The sequence below is a fragment of the Lactuca sativa genome, chromosome 3 (genome assembly GCF_002870075.4).
Source record: "Lactuca sativa cultivar Salinas chromosome 3, Lsat_Salinas_v11, whole genome shotgun sequence".
Lineage (NCBI taxonomy): Eukaryota > Viridiplantae > Streptophyta > Magnoliopsida > Asterales > Asteraceae > Lactuca > Lactuca sativa.
In genome coordinates, this window is record NC_056625.2 from 75,789,267 (window position 1) to 75,808,384 (window position 19,118).

At 30.5% G+C, this 19,118-nt stretch overlaps 3 protein-coding genes across 3 annotated transcripts in view; all 3 read right to left on the reverse strand.

Moving 5' to 3' along the window:
* Positions 1–2,007: 2,007 nt before the first annotated feature.
* LOC111920935 (kirola) lies at positions 2,008–2,848 on the reverse strand. The gene is made up of 2 exons (XM_023916500.3): positions 2,634–2,848; positions 2,008–2,481 (listed from the first exon to the last, which is right to left on the reverse strand). The coding sequence occupies exons 1-2, from the start codon at positions 2,815–2,817 to the stop codon at positions 2,213–2,215; spliced, it is 453 nt and encodes a 150-aa protein (XP_023772268.1). The 5' UTR covers positions 2,818–2,848; the 3' UTR covers positions 2,008–2,212.
* Positions 2,849–3,630: 782 nt separating this feature from the next.
* Positions 3,631–5,256, reverse strand: LOC111920936 (uncharacterized). Its single transcript, XM_042900597.2, has 6 exons — positions 5,163–5,256; positions 4,828–5,075; positions 4,420–4,758; positions 4,281–4,354; positions 4,117–4,171; positions 3,631–3,753 (listed from the first exon to the last, which is right to left on the reverse strand). The coding sequence occupies exons 1-6, from the start codon at positions 5,254–5,256 to the stop codon at positions 3,631–3,633; spliced, it is 933 nt and encodes a 310-aa protein (XP_042756531.2).
* A 6,321-nt stretch (positions 5,257–11,577) lies between these two features.
* LOC111890488 (kirola) overlaps positions 11,578–19,118 on the reverse strand; it is an 82,137-nt gene continuing 74,596 nt past the window's right edge. Inside the window, exon 3 of the mRNA XM_042900598.2 lies at positions 11,578–11,582. Coding sequence (XP_042756532.2) covers positions 11,578–11,582 — 5 coding nt within the window. The remainder of the gene's footprint in view (positions 11,583–19,118) is intronic.

A 19,118-nucleotide genomic window follows, 5' to 3' on the forward strand; every position in this document is an offset into this window, starting at 1 on the left:
TCATCCCGAGAGAGAGAGAGAGAGAGAGAGAGAGAGAGAGAGAGGTGGGCCCTTTTTATTTTTTTAATTGCTAAAATAAATAAATAAATATTAAATTTTAAGAATAATGAAAGAAAAATAAAAAATAAATACCCCAAGGGTATTATAGTCATTTCAATTTTCGGAGGGACCATTTTCACATACAAACCACTCCAAAAGGACCACGAATCAAAAAAAGTCACTGACTTTTGGGTTTACTCTATATATTGATTTGATACTCTACAATTTGATTTGTAGGTTTAGTTTACATTTTGATTTTCTGCATTGTGTTTATCATTGTGTGTTTATCATTGTATGTATGTGTACCAAATCAGGTTCGTATGATCTTAAATTTTTTTTTTCTTATTTTCTACTTCAGGTTTACATGATTCTACTTCTGATTTTGCATTCTTTGATTTATTGACTTTTGATTGTGTGTTATTGGGATATTACAAAGAGATGTATATGTATGTTGAATATGAACCCAGATCTTCATACGTTCATCCCGAGAGAGAGAGAGAGAGAGAGAGAGAGAGAGAGAGAGAGAGAGAGAGAGAGAGAGAGAGGTGGGCCCTTTTTATTTTTTTAATTGCTAAAATAAATAAATAAATATTAAATTTTAAGAATAATGAAAGAAAAATGAAAAATAAATACCCCAAGGGTATTATAGTCATTTCAATTTTCGGAGGGACCATTTTCACATACAAACCACTCCAAAAGGACCACGAATCAAAAAAAGTCACTGTTTGGACTTGTTTCCTGAAAAAATGCAAACCACAGGGACTATTTTTGCAGTTTTGTCTTTATTGTATTAAATTGTAGCTAAATGGTGGTTATGGAGAAGTTTTAAAGCACACTTCCTGTTTTGTACTCCTTAAGCTTTATCCCGAAGGAGTAGAGAAGCCTTTGATGTGGTTCAGAATTTCTTGGAGATCAAGTTTTGACTTTTGTCAACCTGTTAATGTTAAAGGCCTGTTGGCCGATGCCCTAAAATCTAGGTCATTGAGACTATAAGTACATCTAATTGATTGTAACCTAGTATGAACATGTATACACATAGAGTGAATATTATGAACATCATACGACTGTAGAAAATACTTTTGTATAGCATTCATAAATCAATAAAGAATCTCTCTGGAGATCAAGTTTTGACTTTTGCCAACCTGTTAGAGAGGCCTGTTAGCCCATTCCCTAACATTATTGCCACATGTCCCCTCAAATCATTTCAAGAAGGCGGTTTCGATTTGTTAAAGTGCCATTCATTTATGCGGAAATTTGACATTTAGTTCACGAACTAAACATTCCATGTTCGAGAATCTTTTCTTGCACCTTTGCACGAGGAAATGATGATAGTGTTGATGAAAAATCATACCAATGACAGCCCAACATATAGAAATTTCCTGTTAACAAGTTCTAGCGAGATCTGTCAACAAGTTTGTTAATGCCGATATGGCACTTTGAGGAGAGGAGTAATTATATTAGATTTTTTCTTTTTAGTTAATTCGTTTTTCTTCCCGAGACAATTTGTTAACAATATGTTTACAGGTGATGGCTATGGCAAAGCTTGTATTCGAATTCCACCTCCTTTTATTTAATCACAAACGGATTTATATCGCACCATAATTTCCATAAAAATATAGTCGTTACAAATATGTTGTCTAATATTTAAGTTATCTTTCTTGTGGTTTTCTTTGAGCTTTCAAATTATCAGTCACAATTGCATAACAGCATAAATCATTAATTAAAAAGTAATTTACTTTAAAGAACCATTTCTTCTGTAGCTGTGGTCCTGTGCTTCAGATCTGGTCCAATTTTGCGAATTGGTTTTCTGTTCTTCCCTCGTTGATGGGGTAATTTTGCGAATTGGTTTTCTGAGTTGCTCTAACTGGTGTTGTAGTTAATTTCAAAAAATACTTTTGCTGTTTAAAAAAGAAAACAAGTTTTACACCATGCAATTTCTATATATAAGAACAGTGGTTTGCTACATAATTAAACTTTAACATATAAAATTATTGGTATTAATTAAAACGACACCCTTTTTTTACATATATATATAACACAACCAATAAACATATATAACATAAACAAGATAGCGCATGCAACATCTAACACATCCAAAATCAATTATTAAATGCCACCCATATTGGTGCGATCTAGATTTTGGTTTATTTAATTCTAGATACGGAGACTTTGATTAAATCTTGAGATGGTGAGTCTCAATGTCTTTGGTGACCTTTTTGTAAAATTCCATAAGCGTATCTGGATCAGAAACATCAGGACTTAGCTTCTCATACTCCACGGTCCATGTGACAAGGTTGTTTAAACCATGTGTGTCTACATGAACATGTATAACAAACGTCTTATATAATTCCAGGAGATCACCTTCAAGTACCTTGAAGGTGACCGACTTTTTGCCCTCATCAATTTCCTGGATTAGCGTTTTTGCAACCCGGTCTTTTCCATCTACAACAAAACATCATCAAGAACTTTGATTTCAAGTGTAGACAAAGAAATAAGTGTACACCGTTGATCTACTATATACTACATCAAATTAATTTTTTGCTATCAGCTCATCATAAAGAAAGATTCTAGGGGCATATATGTTTAATTTTTACCATGAAAATAGTTCCAGAAAAGCACAGAGCCCACGGTTCCAACGTCGCCTTCATGGCTTTGACAGTTTTGGATGGTAGTTGGGGTTATAGTGGGAACTTCATGGGGATTTGCCTTCCATAACTCGTGAAAAACATCACCGTCGGACTTGATCTTAATTTGCACTGTTTTAGTAGTCATTGCCATATTTCTCTAGAACTTGAATGAGAATTATATTACTAGCTCACATCGTTAACATTTATATATAGATGTCCTCCCTTCGATCCCCACCACCTAATAATAACCATGTTAATAAATATTATATACTCATAATATTTAAAAAAAAAATTGTTTGATAACGTGATTAATGTTCCGTTGAATATGCATGTCTTATTGTTCATGTTTCTATATTAAAAAAAATACGAACAAATATCTTTCGTTAGGTTGTCTATAAGATTCGTTAGGTGGTATATATATATATATATATATATATATATATATATATATATATATATATCACTACAAGAAAGTAGAGCATTACCGGCGACAGGCGTCGTCGCTAAAAGTGCGGCTTGCCGTCGCTGCGACATGTCGTCGTTAAAACGTCGATGCTGCTGTTTTGTCGCTATTAATCAAACTGTCGCCGCTAATGGGTATCTGTCGTCGCTAAAAACTTGTCGCCATTAATAAGCTGGCGTCGCCGCTAAAGACGTGTCGCCGGTAATAACCTATTGTCGCCACTAAAGGCGTCGCCGGTATTGGTGTTTTTCTTATATATATATATATATATATATATATATATATATATATATATATATATATATATATATATATATATCACATTAAAATTTAATAAAAAACTGGTATGATATTAATTAATCTAATCCTACATCATTTCATTCCAAAATATTAATACAATATTCGTTTAAAATACTCGTCTGATTTAACATATAACAAAATATCGAAAATACTAGTCTAAAATACTTGTACAAATAAAACATAAAAAAATCCTACAACTATCTACTCGTCATCATCGCTCTCCTTGTTTCCTCCAGTTTCATTTCGTTGTGGCAACGAACGAAACCAATCTTCAAGTGCAGCACTACATGCCGGATCTTTTAACATTGTTTGAAGCATTTCCAACTACAAATAAAACAACATAGTCTTATAAGTTAAACTAGCATTATAACATTCTATATACAAAATATACATTCCACGTATTGCGTATAAAACATTATAGCGTATAAAACATTATAACATTATACTATAACTAACAATTACCAAATTTTGAAACTATTACTAAACCAAAAATTACCAACATCTTAAACAATTACCAAAATTAAATAGTCTTGTCATCTGTGATTGTGGTGGTGGCTGTGTCAGTGGTTGTTCCTGATCATACATCGACACAACCGTAGAAGGTTTACGCCCGATGCCTCTGATATGGCCACGTCGAACACCCAATATTTTTGTCAAAACAATTTTGTGTATCCTTTAGTGTTAGACCGCTGGCTTCAGAAGAAGCTTGAGTTTCTTGACTGATCTCAAAGAGTAAAGCATTCTGTATTTTCAAAAAAGAAATAAATATAATAAAAATTAGATTACTAACTACCCTTTGATGATATAAGCACTTATATCAAAATACAAATTAACCACTTCCGTATTGTTGCTCGATTGCAGGACTACTAAACACCCCTTGGCGATCAGTATTGGCCTTACGAAATGCTTCGATTCGAGTGATGTCCTATTTAACATTAAAAATTAGATTAATTATAATTTAAATAAACAGTTAAATATATCATAGCTTACTTCTTTGAAACATGCATTGCTATACGAGCACGATCCCCCTCTGTTTACAACTTGTTGTTGTGCACGGACTCCTTTGTTTGACGCCGAACGCTTTAGAAATTCAGGAGTTTGAAAATGCTCTACTGCTTGCGCCCAATTTTGACGTGACATACCATCGGGAGGGGGGGGGGGGGGGTTGGCTAATGCCCTTGGGATATCTGTAAGCCCCCCGACATTCTCAAAATAAGTATGCACTTTATTTTTTCGGCCTCTATAAATTCTTTGCAAGGTCGCGTCAATGCTATGCAACAACTGAACACGCTCGGGATCCAAGTTAACCTTATCTAAATCAAACTTATTCTACAAATACAAAAAAGTTAGTTAGTTAAATACCAATTAGAAATAAACTTAAAATATTGTCCAAGTTACCTTTAAATGAACCACTGTGGCATTCCTTAAAGCGGGGGAAACATTATCCCAACCAGATACGTTCAAAGGGATGTTCATCCATATATACTTCCCAATCTCACGGGTAAACCAATTACCATGGTTCCTGACAGGGGAATATGTCAGCTCCCTATCGAAATCCAAATCTACAGGCTTTCCCTTGTTTGCCCGTATTATCTTTGATAGTTGAATGTTTTTTGCTAGGCCTTTTCTTTTTTTAGGGAGCGCAGCTGAAAAATATAATTAAAAATATTAGTCACGATAGCTTATAATAAATGGATAAAAATATCTAACAAATATATCATAATTAGACTTACCATCCTGTTCGTGTTGACCACGACCAAAGCCTACGGGAGGTGGTGGATCCCCGGCTCCATCACCTCTATGTCCTAAGCCCATAACATCCGCCATCACGTAGAAGAGTATCGCCCAACTAAACCACATATATAGCCTGCAAAGTTACAATATGAATAGAATTTACACATATTACATATACAAAAATAATACAGTTTCTATTATAACATTGTAGTTTCCAAATTGCATACAAATACATACGTAATATAACATCATACTTTTTTTTCCATAAAATATGATAAAACATACATAATCACTCAAAAATCATCAATTTACAACCAAACAAGAGGCTTGGTCGACACTCAAAATCACAATATGAATCAAAGTTACAAAATTATAGTTTCCAAATGGCATACAAATACACAAACTATATATGTAATTTTCTATACATACAAATACACATATAAATAATAATACTTTCCATTATCGCATCCTACTTTGTTTTTTTGTTTTTTTCTTCATTTTTTTCATTATAGCATTCTAGTTTCCAAATTACATACAATACATACACATATTACATATACATAGAAATTGTAAAAAAAATTAACATATTAAAAAAAAAACTTATACATACATTTCAATTACAAATGGTAAAAAAAAATACACTTACACATACATTTCAATCACAAATGGTAAAAATTAACATATTAAAAACACTTATACATACATTTCAATCACAAATGGTAAAAATTAACATATTAAAATACACTTATACTTACATTTCAATCATAAACGGTAAACAAATATACATATATAAACATATTGACTTATACATACAAATTCATATAGACATATGGGAAATGAAGATACGTACATAAACATATATAATTTTTTCTGTTTTCACCATATATACATGCATTTATACATACATTACAAATATACATACATTATATATACTTACAAAAACACATACAAATACATATGTACATACACATAATATAAATACAAAAATACATAAGTTATAAAGGAACCTGGTTGTGTAATCTAGTGGAGAAGGGTGGTGATGACGTATTGACACAACTTTCCGACAATCAAGTTTTTTCCGGAAAAATTCCGGCAGAAAACGAAAAAAACCCGCTAGAGATTGAAAAAATCGACAAGGGCTGCAACAATATCACTCTTAAATCAGTAGGAGAATAAAATTAAAACAAAAAAACGATGGAGAAGGAGGCAAAAACCACCTGTGGTCGCCGGATTTACTTCCTTGTCGTCTGTAGAATGATTCGTCGTCGCCGATGATACGAGTCTTCGACGAAATTGACGGAATGGAGGCTGAGTCGACGGTGTTGGCGGTCTTGTGGCAGGAATGATGGCTGCCGCGATTGATCGTCGAACGAAATTGAGTCGGCTGGGTTTCACAGACATGATACACAGAAAGGAATGGAAAGGAAGCTAGAAGGGGGGTTATCTGTAAAGGGCTTTAGTGGCGACGTGTATTAGCGGCGACGCTGAGGAATTAGCCTGCAAAATTACAATATGAATAGAATTTACACATATTACATATACAAAAATAATACAGTTTCTATTATAACATTGTAGTTTCCAAATTGCATACAAATACATACGCAATATAACATCATACTTTTTTTTCTCCATAAAATATGATAAAACATACATAATCACTCAAAAATCATCAATTTACAACCAAACAAGAGGCTTGGTCGACACTCAAAATCACAATATGAATTAAAGTTACAACATTATAGTTTCCAAATGGCATACAAATACACAAACTATATATGTAATTTTCTATACATACAAATACACATATAAATAATAATACTTTGCATTATCGCATCCTACTTTGTTTTTTTGTTTTTTTTTCTTCATTTTTTCATTATAGCATTCTAGTTTCCAAATTACATACAATACATACACATATTACATATACATATAAATTGTAAAAAATTAACATATTAAAAAAAACTTATACATACATTTCAATTACAAATGGTAAAAATTAACATAATAAAATACACTTACACATACATTTCAATCACAAACAGTAAAGATTAACATATTAAAAACACTTATACATACATTTCAATCACAAATGGTAAAAATTAACATATTCAAATACACTTATACATACATTTCAATCATAAATGGTAAACAAATATACATATATAAACATATTGACTTATACATACAAATTCATATAGACATATGGGAAATGAAGATACGTACATAAACATATATAATTTTTTTTGTTTTCACCATATATACATACATTACAAATATACATACATTATATATACTTACAAAAACACATACAAATACATATGTACATACACATAATATAAATACAAAAATACATAAGTTATAAAGGAACCTAGTTGTGTAATCTAGTGGAGAAGGGTGGTGATGACGTATTGACACAACTTTCCGACAATCAAGTTTTTTTAGGAAAAATTCCGGCAGAAAATGGAAAAAATCCGCTAGAGATTGAAAAAATCGACAAGGGCTGCAACAATATCACTCTTAAATCAGTAGGAGAATAAAATTAAAACAAAAAAACGATGGAGAAGGAGGCAAAAACCACCTTTGGTCGCCGGATTTACTTCCTCGTCGCCGGTAGAATGATTCGTCGTCGCCGATGATACGAGTCTTCGACGAAATTGACGGAATGGAGGCTGAGTCGGCGGTGGTGGCGGTCTTGTGGCAGGAATGATGGCTGCCGCGATTGATCATCGAACGAAATTGAGTCGGCTGGGTTTCACAGACACGATACACAGAAAGGAATGGAAAGGAAGCTGGAAAGGGGGGGGGGGGGGTTATCTGTAAAGGGCTTTAGCGGCGACGAGGAGGCATTAGCGGCGACAACCTGGAGGGAAAAGTCAGCGCCTTTTCTTGCACCGTTTAAACCCTACGATTGAAACCAAATCGAATCGATGTGGCTCGTTTGACAAGGATCGCTAAATGCTGGCATTAGCGGCGACACCTTTAGCGGCGACGCCTAGCATTAACGGCGACATGTAACGCGTCAATTACATGTCGCCGCTAATGCCCCCATTTCTTTTATATATATATATATATATATATATATATATATATATATATATATATATATATATATATTCATCCTGAGCCATATATTATCCATTTGCCGCTCTAACGTTCCAGCGTACTGACAACATCATGTATGCCTAATCATAAACGATTATATATGTATGTTTGTTCACAGACTGAGTAATCATATATGATTATGACAGTTGTTGACAAAAGAGCTAGTGGTGATAGTGGTGATGGTTGTATAAGCGATGAAGGTGACAGTGGTGGGGTCGGATGGTGTTAGAGGTGGTGGTAGTGGTGGTGGCGGTGGCGGTTGTGGTGGTAGGGATGGTGACGCAGGAGAAAGGAACAAACAACGCTATATAATCATATATGATTATAACAGACCTGTTGCGTCGGTACGCCGGAGGGTTAGAGCGGCAGACTTGAAATATGTGGCTGAAGTTGAATTTCAAGATCTCTATTTTATTTTTTATCTCAACGGGAACTACCTCTCTCTCTCTCTCTCTCTATATATATATATATATATATATATATATATATATATATATATATATATATATATATATATATATATATATATATATATATATATATATGGGTAAATGGCACAAAAAACACACTTTTTACACATAAATTCGATTTTGACACCTTGTTTTTTTGTGTCAATTTTAACACTGTGTTTTCCAATTTTTTACAATTCTGACCACTAGACCGGTTAACCAGGTTGCATGATGACATGTCAGTTTTGCACTATGTTTTTTTGTTCTAAATTGAACATCATCTTTTCCAATTTTGTTCAATGTTGACAATTTTCTGTTTGAAACCGTATAAATATTTTTTTAATACATTTAAACCGTATAAATATGTTTCTTTTCATTTAAAAACCATAGTTTTGTATAAATATATTTTTTTACACTCAAACCATATTTTTATGTATAAATATATATTAGTTATATAATAATTGTATTTTATATTAAATATGCAACTTTAAAATGTGTTTTGGAGGTTTGGAGGCATGTAGTCGATCAAAACTCGGATATCAAGTTTGCAACCTATCAAATTTTTACAGCTTATTAGAAGCTTATGGTTAGTTTGATTCTCATGATATAACTAATGCTTTGAATGTAAGAAAAAAAAAACACCTTGTATTTAAATAAAAATGTGGTTTTTAAACGAAACAAATATGCTTATATGGTTTAAAATGTAATAAAAAAAATATATTTATACAGTTTCAAATGGAAAATAGACAAAATTAAACAAAATTTGATAAATGATGTTCGATTGGAACAAAAAAAACTAGTGTCAAAATGGAAATAAAAAATTAAACTTAGTGTCCAAATCGAAAAACAGTGAAAACTTAGTGTTTTTTGTAGAAAAAAAAATCAATTTTGACACGTCAGCATGCCACGTCATCAAAACTGACACATCATCATGCCACGTCAGCATGTAACCTGGTTAACCAGTTAGGTGGTCAGAATTGTAACAAATTGGAAAACACAGTGTCAAAATTGACACAAAAAAAAACTCGGTGTCAAAACCGAATTTCTGTGTAAAAATAGTGTTTTTTGTGCCATTTACCCTATATATATACAAAAGTTCAACAATGAAACATTTTAAACCATAGAACCAAGGAACCATTATTTTTTCATGTTTTAGATTTTATTATTTATCGAAAAAAATTCTAAAAATATAGAAATTTATGACTTTTTTATCATCTTTCCATTGATATCAAATTTGATAAATTTTGTTTTTTTTTTTTTTTTATTTGTTTAGATTCACATTGTGAATCTGCATTATAAATCATTAATTTTGTATAAATTTACTGTATGAATCTGTATAAATTTACAATATAGTAATGAACAAATCAAAATTTTTTATCAAATTTAATATCAATGGATGGAGGATAAGATGTTATGAATATCCATATTTTTAGTATTTTTTTTTTGATGAAAAATTTGTTCTAAGAGTTGAGAAAAGATTGGTTATTTGGTTCTAAGGTTTAAAATAGTTCCTTGTTGAACCGAACCCCATATATATATATATATATATATATATATATATATATATATATATATATATATATATATATATATATATATATATATATATATATATATAAAATTTAATCAAAATTAGATGTAGTTCTTTTGAGTTCAATATATAAGCTTACATACCTAACAGTCTATATATATATATATATATATATATATATATATATATATATATATATATATATATATATATATATATATATATATATATATATATATATATATATATATAGAGAGAGAGAGAGAGAGAGAGAGAGAGAGAGAGAGAGAGAGAGAGAGAGAGAGAGAGAGAGAGAGAGAGAGAGACTGTTAGGTGTGTAAGCTTATATATTGAACTCAAAAGAACTACATCTAATTTTGATTAAATCATTTATAATAATGCAATATTATTTTTTTCATCTACATTTTCTCTTTATTTATCTCCAACATAATATATATTTCATCATCTTTCATCTTATCCCTACTTAATTACTATTCAAATCACCATTAACATAACCTAAATAAAACAACCTAACGAATTAGACTACGCATATTTTCTTTCATTTGTAAATAAAAAATTCATGATTAAATGAATAACACAACATTATCATAAACTTCATCATATTATTGTTTATTCGTTTCTTATTCTTACGTTGTTGAAGTTGATTTTAAGGTTGTCGTAGCTCATAACATATATGTTCGCAGATGAAAAAAATTGATAATTTTTTTTAAATGGTTGTAAGATTAAGGATAAATTATATGACAAAGATATGGAATTTAAATAAGAAGAATGTGTTTTAATTTATTTTTATTGAAACTACATAAATTTATATATAATTTTATCAAATTCTATATCTAAGCTTACATACATAACAACCATGTATTCACCAAGCCATATATATATATATATATATATATATATATATATATATATATATATATATATATATATATACACACACACACACACACTAGTTTATCACCCGTGGGAACTACGGTTACGAAATTAATTACACTTTCATACTAAAATGTCTAATTATTAATCAAATAATATAAATAAAATTAACAAAGTCTTATTATTAATAATAAGAAAACATGTTATTAGGAATAATATTTTACAAACAACTTACAAATTTCTAAAAACTATTTTATAAACAACTTTAGAAGTTTTATTTGTAAGTCTATCATTCTTATTTAAAATTAACAATTTTAATCTTTTTCTACTTTGAACTCTAAATAAGACAACATATAATTAACCATGGATAGCAAAACATACATGTAGGATAAGTAATGGGCTATTTGTTTTGTAAAACATAGATGTGGCGTATGCACTTCAACCTACACACAAGAAAAAAAATAGATAAAATACATAGAAAAAAAATAGAAAAGAAGGCAACGAACATAGTTTTAAAAAAGTCAACTTATTTATACCTTATTATTTATTGCAGTAAAAAGTAATGATACGGTTTTGGAAATATAGAAAGTAAAATTAATCATCTAATAACTGTTTGAACAAAATATACAAATATATGACCTTGTAATATTTTTGATTTCATATTTCATATTAAAATGGATATTTTAATTTTAATTGATTTTATATTTATAATGTAATTGTAATGCAAGAAGTTTTAATCTTGAATTGGTATTGGTCTGTCATTATTTCAACGATATGTAATTGTTAATTGTTAGTTGTTATTTGTTAAGTGTTAATTGTTAATGTCTTAGTTATGCATGTTAGAAAGATAGTGTAAAAAGTATTAAATAATATGTTTAAATGTTGTAAGATGAATAAAAGAAAATTGAAAATTGAAATGAATTAAATGCAAAAAAAATAGCGAAAAGGTGGTGACATGTATAATTGATTAGGAGGTGTTAAAGTTTGATTAGAAGGTGTTAAAGTTTGACACATGGCAGTAGGAGATTCAACATATTTATTTATTAGAGAGGAATATATATATATATATATATATATATATATATATATATATATATATATATATATATATATATATATATATATATATATATATATATATATATATAGTTGATATCCTTACAAATATGTGTTTTTTGAAATATAACAATAAAGTTGTTAACTTTGATATATTAATTCATATACTAAGTTGATATAATATACTGATTATTTTGAATTATATAATAATATATATATTTATTAAAACTGCATAATCTTAATCGTTTGAATGACCTTTACCTGCGGGTTACTCAGGAAAAAAATCAAATATAATATATAATTTAATGTTATTTATAGTTGTTATTGTTATTTAATTTTTTAAAATTAATTTTCTTAATGTTTTAATATCTATAATTGAAATTATTTAAAAATCAAACATTGTTTTTCGTATTTAAAGGTAACAATATAATCATTTATATAGAGTTATTTTTAAACTATTGTTATTGTAAGTTATTTTAAGTTATTTATTTGAAAACCTTTAGTGATTATAAAAATATCTTTAGGAAATATTTAAGTTAATTTGAGATTAAAATTTAGTTTTTGCATTTAGTGCTGCAGTTTATCAGTTTTAATTTTTCACAAAATATTCTTTGAGTTTTCTGAAATGGCATTGAAATTTATATTTAAGTTGATCTTGTAATGTTTTAACTTAACTATTTAAGTATTTTATCCAAACAGTTAATAGTTGTAGCTTAAAACTGATAATGATTTATATACAAGAACATATTATATCCAATTTTATCTAATAAATGAAGTATAATATGTTAAAAGTTAAAAACATAACTTTGTAAGTAGAAGTAGGTATATTATTTTAATATTGAAATTTACTTTATTTATGATTACACTTTTGGTTTGATATTTATTTAACCTTGTTAACGAACTTATAATCATGGTTGTCAAAATCGCGATCCTAATCGTAAAAAGATTGTATTTGATGTAGGATCGTAAGACCATAGGATCGAGATCCTATCTGATCCTACTTTCCCTTGGTTTTTTTTTTTTTTTTTTTTTTTTTTTTTTTTTTTTTGCAAATGAATTTTTTTTACCACTTTATGTCTTTTATGATTTACTAATTTACCATTTATCATTTTGTACTGTGGCTTATTACTAATATTTTGAAGTTTTTATAACTTTTGAACAAAAAATTAAATGTTTGAAATATTTTTCATGATTAAAAATTATAATTTAAAATTATATTTTATTTTGTGGAATCTTAGGATCTCGATCCCGATCTTGCAAACCCAAAAACGATCCTAGGTAGGATCCCGATCTTGACAACCTTGCTTATAATTATTATTAGAAAGACACTACAATTTATCAATTTTAACTATTTACAAACTATTATTTAGGTTGTTTAAGTCGAATTAAAATTTATATTTAAGTTGACCCTATATTTAAATTAACAATTTAAGTATCTATCTAAACTGATCAAAACTTGTAGCATTAAAATGATAATGGTTTACATATAACAACATATTAAAACTAATAAATTATGTATAATATGTTCAAAGTTAAAGACATAACTTGATAAGTAAAAGTAAAGATACTATTTTAACCAACTTATAATCATTATTAGAAAAAAATTGAAATGTTATGGGAGTTTCAAATGAATGTGATTAAAGGAAAAATGATGAGAGTTTCAAATGAATATGATGAAAGGAAAAATGTTTCCTTTATAAATATATAAAACTGTCTCTCGATTTTATCCAAGTTTAACTGAAATTTTGATTTAAGATATTTGTTTAATATTATATTGAAATTAACAATTTAATTATTTTGTATCAACTCATAAATTATACGAATGTTGTGACTTTAACATGATAATTGCTCACATACGACAACATATTTAAACTAATAAGTTAACTATAATATGTTTAAAAGTTAAAGTCATAATTTTATAAATAGAAATATAATATGAGATTTTAATATTATAGTTTAGTCAATCGTTTGAATAGCTTCTACCCGCGAATTAAACATGAATAAAATTAAATATAATATATAGTTTAATGTTATTCATAGTTATCGTTATTGTTAATTAATTTTTTTTAAATTTATTTGCTTAATGTTTTAATTTCTATCATTATAAGTTTTTAAAACATCAAACGTTGTTTTTTTATTTTAAAAGTACCAATATAATCATTTATATAGAGTTATTTTTAATCATTGTTATTGTACATTATTTGAAGCTACTTATTTGAAAACTTTTAACGATTATAAAGAAATCATTAGGAAATATTTTAGTTAAATTGAGATTACAATTTAGTTTTTGCATTTATCACTACAATTTATCATTTTTAATTATTTACAAAATATTCTTTGGTTTTTAAGTGGATCTGAAGTTTATATTTAAGTTGATACTATAATGTTATATTTAAATTAATAATTTAAGTATTTTGTCAAAACTGCTCAAAAGTTATAGCTTTAAACTGATAATGGTTACACACAACAACATTTTAAATCTAATAAATTAAGTATAATATATTAAAAGTTGAAGACATAACTTTATAAGTAGAAGTAAATATATTATTTTAAAATTGAAATTTAGTGTATTTATGATTACACTTTAGGTTTGATATTTATTTAACTTTATTAACCAACTCATAATCATTATTAGAAAGACACTACAATTTATCACTTTTAACTATTTACAAATTATTTTTTCGGTTGTTTAAGTTAAAACTAAAATTTATAATATCGGATTCGAGATCTGACATAAAATTTATAATAACGGATTCAAGATCTGAAAATTGACACTACTTTTAGGTTTAGAAGCTTTAGTCCAACATCGGCTTCAAATCCATAAAACATTAAGTAAGATAACGATGGAGCCTTTTCATACTAAGTCTTATAAAGTGTTTAATCTACTTATTAGTTGGTATTTGTATTCAAAATATAATTAATAATGATTGAAGTGTTAACCTAAAAGGATTAAAGGAAGATATTTCTACCAATTAGAAAGTAAATCATACCAAGTAAGATTTAATGCATCCTTTATTATCATTAAGACATTAGATGGTTCTTACGGGTTTGTATCTCAACTTTTGAAACCTTCAACGAAGATTTCACAATTATGCTTTACCATGTAAAATATAAGTAAAACTACAGTAGTTGTTAATAAAGTTGATTTGGTATATAGTGCTTAATCTCAGACATTCATTATAAAGGAAATCATACACCAAAGTATATAGTTCCTTAATTATTTTCTCTACACTTTAGTGAAAATATCATTAGGAATCCTTTAAATATAAATAAGGTTCACATATTTTAAATAAACTACATTATTTTCCTTCAAAGATCCCTTTCTTGAAGTTGGAATATGTGAATGCCATTTATATAATGAAGATAACAATGTCAAAGATGAGTTTGATTTAAAACAAGTTTGAGTCAAAAGTGTTTGCATATAGAACTTAATTTTATTCACGAAATGTTGATATTTACTTCGCAATTCTATTAAGAGATCTAGTCTCATAAATAGAAGTTAATCATTTTAGAATATGAATATTTTCATTATGAAAAACGATTGAGTAAATTATCAAACATTTGAATAAAATAATTGAGACATAAATTTGGACATGCTAAATTAAAACATATATTATTCCAATACAAATATTGTTTTACATTGCAAGTAATTTATGCTCTAAGCCTAAATAATAAACTAAACTCCGAGAGTGTAGTTCCAACTTGGTTGTGCTCAACTTGGTCACTCTTCAGTAAATATCTGCAAGCCATTTACAAATATTACATTAACATTTAAGTACCAAGTACCCAGGTTTTATATGAAAAGTATGAGGTCTATCTAGTAGACACTAGAAGTACTAGTCTCTTCCAAACTTTCTTTCCAAATAAGATTAGTAAATCCTCTTTCAGTGTCTAGTTTCTTCACAAAAGAAACAAGATCCATCTATGTAGGCTTTAGTAGATTTCTAAGGCTTAAAGGTGTCCAGTCCATATAACATGGGCCTCCTGGATCACACAAGGTGATTCTTTTAGTCTTGAATTATTCCAATGTTTATAATTGCTTTAAATAAAATATCATTATATTTGTTGGAATATTGCTTGACCTATTATACCATCAGATATATGATTAAATTATCCAAGACTTCCTAGAAGTCATGAATAACTATTCATCGCTTGATGTTAGAAGCATTTTTAGCATCACAATGATGCCTTTACTATGTATCATGTTTCAGGTTTATTGCTCAAAGCAAATAGTTTAGGACTAGGGCCTTTAAGTGTATACAATTTCATATCTCTCACGAGATTATCTCTAAAGACATGAACTCATTAATTGAAGTTGTATCTATTGATGTTATCGTTTCATTAAGTCGTTAAAGAAAATGACAATTCATGATAATGAGAACGGATTATTTGACTACAAAGTTTTAACAAAATTCATTTAGTATTTTCAATATTTAATCTTCAATAATCAATACCCTTTTAGTTTCTAAAAACATTAATTATCAAAATCTAGGATCCAAGTTGCAAAACAAATAAATGGTTAGGTATCCTGATGAGTTATAAAAACTCTTTGATCGATTAGATCTTCGTAACAGGTAAGTAAAGAACGTAAAAACAGTGAAACAAAACACAAGTATGGATCTGAATGAGTCGAATGATTAGATTACTCAATCCTCAGCAGAGCTCGACTAAGAACTTCAGCTGTAGAGGATTCTAGGGTTACAAAACAAGAACAATGAATAAGCTTGAAAATACTTCTCTAATCGTTACTAATCATCACGTTCTAGGATGCATGCAAGCATCTATTTATAATAAACCCTACAAAACTCACGGATGGACAGGCCCATACCGGAGATAAACATTAGACTTGCTAATGAGCCCAATAGACGCAACACAATACTGGACCTAACAATCTCCCCCTTTGCGTCAATTGGGAGCGAGATTGTCATTTCTTCTTGCTTGGACCAGCTGCTGGAACCTTCTTGGTTGTATCAAACAGACGCGAGATAAGCGCAAGGATAGTCTGTCTGAAGCGAATGTACCATTGAATCATGTCGTCAAAGTACTTTTTATCATCCGCTGTGTTCTGCTTGCATCGATGGATAATCCCTAAGACATGTTCCAGACATGCAGTGGTATAGAGATGTTTGTCTGCCAAAGCGAAAAGACATTTCTGGCCTTCGTTTCTGGTAAACATAACGGAGTTTCTCTTTGGGTCTATCTTTCCCATCTGCATCATGTTTAGGTCACTTGCTGTGCCAACAGGAGATATGGTAGGCTTTTTCTTGAATACGCTCGCTACCTCCTGATCCATCTTGGCGACTTCCATTATATAGCAGATAAGCATCCTCTTGAAGTGGTCGATGATCGGACCATATTCAGCTTCGTTTGTAAGAAGGATGTTGTGCAATATGATCTAGTCGTGTGGATTCAAGTTGGGAAGATCAGCAAGCGAGAGTGCATTTTCGGTCTTTGCAGATCCTCTCAGCACCTTAAACCGAACGTTGGTGAAGTTTCCTTCCCTGTACGGCTTCAGAACCCGAACATTGATAATCTTCTGAGCGCTCCATGTTTGGTACTGTGGTTGAGCGGCCCTCGGATAGAAATCAGCTAAGTCCCGATCAACCTTTGGATGAGGATGAGGGAACTCAGCGGTGTTGTCAAAGGCATGGAATACAAATGCCTTTCGGGTTAGTGGCATGTCGAACTGAGAATCGACAATGTTAGAACGATCTAAAGAGATCACCGGTTCTAGCCACAAGATGCTGGGTGTTTCGATGGCTTCTTTCAGTAGCTTCTCAAGAGTCCAAGAAGGAAAAAGAGTTTTCCTGCTCTCGAGAAGGTTGTGAGCTTCTTTTTGTCTTCTTTCGGCTTCTTCAGCCTCTCTAGCTACACGAGCACTGATGTCTGCATCTTTATCTCGACCCTGTCTCTTCAAAAGGTCGGCAATTGTCTCCTTATCATCATCGTTGCTCTCCTCAGCAATTTTCTTGCCCTTTTCTTTCACACCGGAACCTGAGGCTTGGCCTACTGGAGGAGGTTCGGTTGTGTGAGTTGCTGTTGAAGTAGGAGGCGGTTGGGACACATTCTCTTTTTCTCCCCCTTGTTTCGGAATGGACACGAAATCAAGGAGCCCTTCAATCTTGCTCAGGAGAGAGAGGGCAGGAGTAAGTTTTTCCGCAAGGTCACGCCTCACAGAGTAGTTTAGGATCGGGTCATGTGCTTCCAGGATGTTGGAAATGGATGCGTGGACATCCGAAACACACGAAGAAATTTTCTCTCTTTCAGATTGAAGAGACTCAATCTCCTGTTGAGAGTTGGAGAGTTGAATACTCTTGACCTTAAGAGCGGTAGTCTTCCTTGCAAGAGCATCCATGAGGGAGTTCTCAGCAGCTAAGTCTTCTTGAAGCTTGGAGAGGCGCTCCTCAATGGTTGTCTTGAAAGTTGAGTTGTCGTCAGAGAGAGTTTGACGAAGAGAAGCGAACGACTTCAGCTCTGATGCAACTGATGTAGCCAGCTGGTTGACAATTGGTTCCAGCGTTGTTTTGGTGGCTGCAGCAGTTTCTTGTAAAGATTGTAACAGGGAAGAAGCATCAGTAAATAGTTTATCGACTTTTTCAGTCGCTGCCTCACAGGCTTTGATTGAGGCATCAATGGCTGCAGTGGCGGAATCAAGAGAAACTTGATGAGCTTTGGAAAAAGCATCAACAATTTTCTGAATGGCAACTTCAGGGATGGAGGACTGGGATGTAGAAGATGAGGCGATGAGCGAATCGATTTTATCGTGAAGCTCCTTGAGATGTCTCTTTGTGACAGGAGCATCGTCATCATCGTCACTCTGAACCTGAAACAGACTGTAATAGACCGAATCGAAGGTCCTGTCCTCCCTGCCAAGGAATTGTTCTTCACTCTCTGCTGCATGAGCAGGAGATGATGGTGGTGGT